The sequence below is a fragment of the Hypanus sabinus genome, unplaced genomic scaffold (assembly GCF_030144855.1).
Source record: "Hypanus sabinus isolate sHypSab1 unplaced genomic scaffold, sHypSab1.hap1 scaffold_52, whole genome shotgun sequence".
Lineage (NCBI taxonomy): Eukaryota > Metazoa > Chordata > Chondrichthyes > Myliobatiformes > Dasyatidae > Hypanus > Hypanus sabinus.
The window spans coordinates 1,773,747-1,780,960 of NW_026781382.1; the positions used below are offsets into that span (position 1 = coordinate 1,773,747).

The following is a 7,214-nucleotide window of genomic DNA, read 5'->3' on the forward strand; positions in this document are numbered from 1 at the left end:
AGGAGCTGATATAGTCAAAGGTTTCAAAGTTTTCAAAGGTCATTTAAAGTCAGAGTAATATATACGTTATACATCCTGATATTCTTTTTCTTCGCTAACAGTGATAGAAAACAGAGGAGACCCCAAAGAATGAATGATAGTTAAATATTAGAAACCCGAAGGCCCCGAGCTGCCTCCTCCCACGCAAAAAACAGCATCAAAACAATGATCCCCCTCCTCCACCAGAAAAAAAATAAATCCCCCCGCAGTGCACTGAAGGTGCAGCAAAGCATCAATAAAGACACAGACTGACAGTACCCCAAAATACTACTCGTTCACTCGATAACTCGTCATAAGACAGGTTTTCTCTCTCTCTCTCTCTCTCTCAGTAATAACGGGAAAAGAGGTTCCCCCCGTTTCACAGCGAGAGGTGGGGGGACATAACAAACAGCTCGCTGATTGACGATGTTTTAAGTCATTGATAGAAGAAGCAGACAGAATTTTCTCTGAGTCGTTACACGGTCACAATCCAGCAAGAGCTCCAATTAGTGAGCTAGTGCAGAAAATCTAATCACAATAGTTGTACTTCTCTAAATCATCGCCGAATTCGTCCCAATATTTCATACATTTCTCACTTTCATAATCAGTTCTGGTATTAGTACTTCGATAAATCCTGTTTCGAACTGTCTGACCTTTTTCTCAATATCCACTGACGTGATTATATGATCATTATATTCGATGCATACTTACATTAATTACACACATAAAATTCACTGTTTGAATTCTAATTCGTTTTGTATGTTCGAACTCGTTTTTGATTCTGTTGGCAAATCCATTTTTGAAGTTGAACACCACAGATCTGTATTGTTACAGGTATAATTTTCCTTCAGAACCTTACCTATCTCGACATCCTGTGTCAACAACTTCATCAGATATTGCGGGTTTATTTGCAATTCCGCAAGTACATTCCAAAATATTCTACAGCTCCCAGTATCTCCACCAAGTACTGATTCCAAAATGTATTGCGAGGCATCGCTTCTTTGATTTTTTCTGATCAACGCTCTGATTTCCTGAAAAGGGAAAGATGATGCTTTAAGAAACTTCCCGTCCTCAACTTTTTCTGCAGCAATATTAGCAATATAACACGTGTAAATGTTGGTATCTGCCTGTTAAAAGGGGATCGTTTCTAATTTACCTTACAAATTCAAGCCATAATACTATAGGGCACAATTTTCAGCTAATTTTAAACGACGCCAACTACTTTTAATAATTAACTGGAAGGGAAAGGCTCGGTTTATATAGAAGAAGCATTCTTGGTAATTAGACACACATTTCATGTTATTTATATAAGTATGATATAATGGTGAGTTGGGAGCAAAGCTTTTCGGATTTGGAACAAAGTCATGCAACAAATGCAGATGATATGGTCGTGAGCAATTCAGTATCACATATTCACAAAGCCGATGGAAGTAATAACGTTCGCTGATATCAAAATCGAGGACCCTTGGCAACAGGCCCGTAACTACGAATCTATGCAAGTCCATTGTTGTTGTCAAAGGCCCACAGACGGCATCTCCACATCCAAATCTAATTCTGAATCCAAGTGCTCTGGGAGCAGAGGAAAACGGCCTATCCGAGGTTTAGCTGTTTGTTTGTGTGCCTGGATGTGAGAGTGGAGGGGGCTTGATTTACAGTTGTTAATTTATTGTGTATTGTTTTCTGTTTAGTTCTGCTCTGATATGTCCTGCCAGGCAACGCGACAATGCAATGCTGGCATTTAATTCTCCGTAACGTAAAGATCATACACGAAGCACATCTGACCCTCAGCACACCAGCCTCCTTACATACACTCTCTCTCTCTCTCTCTCTCTCTCTCTCTCTCTCTCTCTCTCTCTCTCTCTCTCTCTCTCTCTCTCTCTCTCTCTCTCTCTCTCTCTCTCTCTCTCTCTCTCTCTCTCTCTCTCTCTCTCACCCTCCCTCCCTCCCTCCCTCCCTCCCTCCCTCTATGATTTATGGAGGGATGGATCCCCTTGTGACTCCCTTGCCATCTCGTTCTCCCCAGTAAACTCCCTCCCAGCCCTTACCCTTGCACACGTGACAAGAGGAACACTTGCCCCGCCACAACGCTCCGCACTAGCATTCAGACCTCAAACAGTTTTTCTAGGTGAGCGATCGATCATTTAGTTCATCTGCTATAACCAGTCCTGCCCGTGTACCCTCCTGCATATGGATGAGACCCAATGTGGACTGGGATACCCCTTCGTCGGGCACCTTCGTCCGTCTCGAAAAGCAAAAAGTCCCGGTGGTCACCGATTTCAATTCTACTCCCCACTCCTATTCAAACATATCAGCCAGTGGCCTTCTGTATTGCAACGATAAGGCCACATTCAGACCAAGGCCGCACTCAGAATTGTATTCGATCTGGTTAGCCTCCAACCTAATGGCATGAAGATAGATTTCTGCGGTAATTCCGTTCTCTCCTTCACCATGCCCCTTTCCTGTTTCATCTCTCGCCTTATCTTCTTACCTGTCCATCACCTCTGTCTGGTGCTTCTCAGCTTTTCATTTCTTCCAGGTTCCTCTGTTCTCACCAATCAGATCCCACTTGCTGCCTCTTGATGAGTTGCTCCATGTGTGTACTTCGAATAATTTCCAGCATCGGCCAATTTTCTCAGCTTCACGCGTTTGAATATGGGGTGACAGCTACGGGCTGCCCCCAGCATATCCTCGGGTGTGGTGGATGTTAACACGATCATCGCATTTCACTGAATGCTTAGATGTTCACGCGATAAATAATATAGACCCAGTCATGATGTCCATTACAAGAATTGTCGAGCCATCTCTTTCATAGAAATATGGCTCATTCCGGGACACACTGGACCCGGAACTCCAGCCAGAGATGGTCTCAATTTCAGGGAAAAACAAATCTGGCATGCAATTTCGAGGAAGGCAAGTGGAATAAGTGTATACTTCATGCTAAACTCATAATTTTGCCCAAAGGTAACGATGTTGAGGTACGCTCGTTCTCTCAACCAGAAGCATCAACTAATTAATGCAACCATTTTGCTTACAGCGCCAGGTATTCGACATATTCCTGACTGCAGTGTACAGAACGCGGCAGACAGATTGCAAGCCTCACCTGGTGTGTACTGCGATCACGATTTGAAACAGCCCACTCTGATCCGTTTCATATCCTTGCCGTGGAATACAAACAGGATTGCTCGAAGAAGCCATCAGGGTGATACCTGCAGCACCAGGGGACCCAACACCTGACCACCGCTACACGACCATCACGAGCGCCTATCGTTCTGATCATCTGGCTGTCCACATTTTAACAGGTAGAGTCAAAAGTGCAAGGCACCAACAATGCCCACTTCAAGTTTCAACTTCAAACCGAGGACCACCATTTTATGTTATACCAGTAATACGAAAATATCGTTAATTGGGCAAAATGTATCTAGACTTCACTAAACGTGATACATCTGCTTTGATACAACACGCCAAAAGACATAATCCATACCTCATGGTTTATTCCTGACGTCCGCCATTTACTGATGAGCGACTCAATAATGTGCTCTACGACATCTTCAATTGTCGACTCCAATTGTTCCTGGTAGCTTTCCGTAACTCCGCGCAGCTGGATATCGGTGTATCGCGCAAATACTTCTGTAATTTTATGTGGATCCTCTTCTGTCAATGTGCCAAAAAGACATATTAATACAATGTCTGTCAGTTAGCAACTGATCTTACTCTGAACTAATTGCCATTGTAAATTGAGGCTTGTCAACTTTTAGCTTCCTCACTCCGTTTCAAACAATCTGCTTTCCTAACAGAGCGGAAACCCTGCTTCCTTTCCCTATATTAATCCATTCGTTGTTTCTTTATCTACTGACTATTTCCTCTATTTTATCAGCAGGACGTTAGCTTTTTATTACTGGATATTTTCTGTAACGTGTAGCCTGATCTGAGTTCTAATCTTAACCTTTTTTTTAGTATTTTTCCATGAAGTACAATACACATTTGATTCTCCATTGTTTCTCTGGTGCAATTTTTATGCTTTCAGCATTTCTCCATCTGGGGGATGAAACTCTCCCTTTGATAGCAGATATTTTGTTCATGTTTCCCACTGTTCAATACTATTTGGCGCAAAAATGGTTTGGGGGCAGCAATCCACATTCTGGATCGGCTTACCACTCATAATTAGAAGCAATATAAGAAAGCGGGAAGCCGATGTGAAAGGTGCAAAAATTACATTTTATCCCTTGGCACACAGGCATAATCTTCAACCTTTTTTCTGCAGTACAGCCAAACTTAGGATATGTTTGTCATTACCGCTGAGAAGCTTCTCGGGCATGAGAATTACATTTCCCAAGCCATTGACTGTTCCCTGCTTTTTCTACTTCAATTCCTGTTCTTCCTGGTGCAGGTCACGAAATACTGAGATGACTAATCATACACACGTATGCACACAGCACGCAGTATGTACACATCGATATACATGCGCACTCATTAGCTGTATTTGTACAATATGTACATATCGATATATACACATACAGAGAAAATGGAGTTTCCGCAGTGCACAGAACTATGCGGTAAATACATATCGGTATATATTCACATAACACACACACGTACTCTGTTTCTACTGTCGGGAATCAAAATTTCGAAGCCACCAAGGCACATAATCCATTTCCTGCTTGATTAGCAAAAAGAACGATCTACTGTTTAAGACAAGATCAAGCGTATACATGTGTGTGAAAATTTTAAAAGAAATCTCGCAATCTTGGAATCACAAGCACGTTTTAAGTGCATTAGAAAGTGTTTGACAAGAGCAGGCTATTCCGCGCGACAAAGCTTGCCCAACTTGTATTCACATAACTTTGGGCACCTCTAGGAAAAAGAGACTGCAGATGAAGAAATATGAAGCAAAATGCAAACCCCAGAAGTTGCATCTGTGGAGTGAGTAACCTGATTTCGGGTTGAGACACTGCTGAAGGCGACGATCTGTCTGTTCCATGGAGATCCACGAGTAGTTTACTTCCAGCTGTTCAAAAAATCAACCGCCTACGCAAGCTGGAATTGCCAGACAGATATAGTACGGCATTAAAGTAAACTCACCCGCTGTCGTTTCTCTCTGCGATGAGCTTGGCCTTTCCACTGGCACGCCAGTTGCCAGATTTTTCCCCGATCCTTCCATTTTTGCGGCCTTAGTTCTGTTACCAGCGTGATGTTCATCCTCGGCACGTCTTGTTTCTGCTTTGTCAGTCTCCTTTTTCACAGTGGTCCCTGCAGAGAAAATGTTAAATCAGCAACGGGTAACATCTGGGGGATCCATTCCAATTATCGGGAGCAGGAAATGACATATGGGCTTGCAGTGATGATTTAATATCTACAGTGTTCTGTTTCTACTGGAGTGTTGAACAACCATCTGATCTAGAGACAGCCAACAACTACTGGAAGAAAACAGAAGCAGAGTTTCACACAGGAGATCTTTCCATGTGATTTCCGTTGTATTGATATTAGCAAGTTTATTTTGCTGATATATGATCTCTGTACACAGGCTGTGAACTCATGTTAGACTTTGATGTTTTGTACCAATTTAATAATTCATATATATAGCGCATAACTTAAGAACGCGAAAAAAGATTAGCAGGAGTTGGTAGTCAGTCATTTCGTGCATTTCCCGCTCAACTTAAACTATGTACAATCGTGTTAGTTATTTCAGCCCCGGGGATAAAAGTCTCTGGTTATTGACACGATTAATGCCCCTCATCATCATCGTATACATATCTATCAAGTCACGTCTCATCCTCCGTCAATCCAAGGAGAAAAGGCCAAATTCATTCAATCTATTCTCATAAGGCACGTTCTCCAAACAAGACAACATCCTTGCAAATCTCCTCTGCACTAACTCTATAGTATCCATATCCCTCTTTTAGTGGGGTGACCTGATCTAAACACAGAACTCCAAGTGGGGTCTAACCAACGTCCTGTATAGCTGCAACATTGCCTCATGGCTCTTGAACTCAATCCCACCATTCAGGAATGCCAACACAAATACCCATTCTTAACAAAACTGTCTACCTGCGCAGTAGCTTTGAATGTCCCGTGGGCACGGATGCTAAAATCTCTCAGATCCTGTACACTGCCCTCTACAAGGGGAAAAGGCCGAGTTCACTCAACATATTCGCATAAGGCATGCTCCCCAATCCAGGCACCTTCCTTGTAAATCTCCTCTGCACCTTTTCTAAAGTTTCCACGTCCTTCCTGTCGTTCGGAGTCCAGAATTCAGCACTGTACTGCAAGTCGCGTCTGACCAGGGGTCTATAGAGCTGTAAAATCACCTCTCGGCTCTTCAATCCCAGGATTGATGAAGACTAATACGCCGTAAGCCTTCCTAACCACAGATTATAACTTGTGTAGCAGCTTTAAGTTTCCTATGGATTTGGTCCCCAAGATCCCCTGTTCCTCCACACTGTCAAGAAACTTACCATAAATCTCAGATTCTGCTATCAAATTTGACCTATCAAAATGAAACGCCTCCCACTTATTTGGGTTGAACTGCATTTGCCACTTCCCAGCCCAGTTCTGCATCCTATCAATAACCCGTTGTAACCTCTGACAGCCCTCCACACTATGACCACCGATGTCTGTGTCATCAGCAAATTTACAAAGCCAGCACTCCACTTCCTCAAACAGGTCATTCAATAATCACGAATAGTAGGGGTCCCAAAACAGATCCGTGAGGCACACCATTGGCCAGCGACCCCCAAGCAGAGTATGACCCATCTACAACCACTCTTTGCCTTCTGTGGGTAAACCAGTTCTGTATCCACAAAGCAATGTTCCTTAAGATCACATGCCTCCTTACTTTCTCCATAAGCCTTGCGTGGGGAACCTTATCAAATGTCTTGCCGAAATCCATACACTCTACATCTACTTCAATTCCTTCATCAATGTGTTCAGTAACATCCTCAAAAATTTCAATCTGGCTGGTAAATCATGGCCTGCCTTTGACAATGTCATGCTCAGTATTCCTTAAGATAATGTGCATCACAAACTGTTCATAAATCCTGCCTCTCAGGATCTTATCCATCAACTTGCACTCCTCTGATGTAAGACTCGCGGCCCTGTAATTTCCCGGGCTCTTCCTACCCACTTTCCTGAATAAGGGAACACATCCGCAACCCTCCAGTCTTCCGAACCTTCTTCCGTCCTCATTGCCGATGAAAATG

The 7,214-nt window shown here is 43.0% G+C and overlaps 1 protein-coding gene across 1 annotated transcript in view; it reads right to left on the reverse strand.

Annotated features, from left to right (window-relative positions):
* The window catches only part of LOC132389265 (NACHT, LRR and PYD domains-containing protein 13-like), a 46,072-nt gene extending 40,802 nt beyond the window's left edge, over positions 1-5,270 (reverse strand). The window contains exons 1-3 of the mRNA XM_059961760.1: positions 5,098-5,270; positions 3,500-3,669; positions 878-1,049 (exon numbers count right to left, since the gene is read on the reverse strand). Of these exons, the coding sequence (XP_059817743.1) occupies positions 878-1,049; positions 3,500-3,669; positions 5,098-5,176 (421 nt within the window). The 5' untranslated portion in view covers positions 5,177-5,270. The remainder of the gene's footprint in view (positions 1-877; positions 1,050-3,499; positions 3,670-5,097) is intronic.
* Between the last annotated feature and the right edge of the window lie 1,944 nt (positions 5,271-7,214).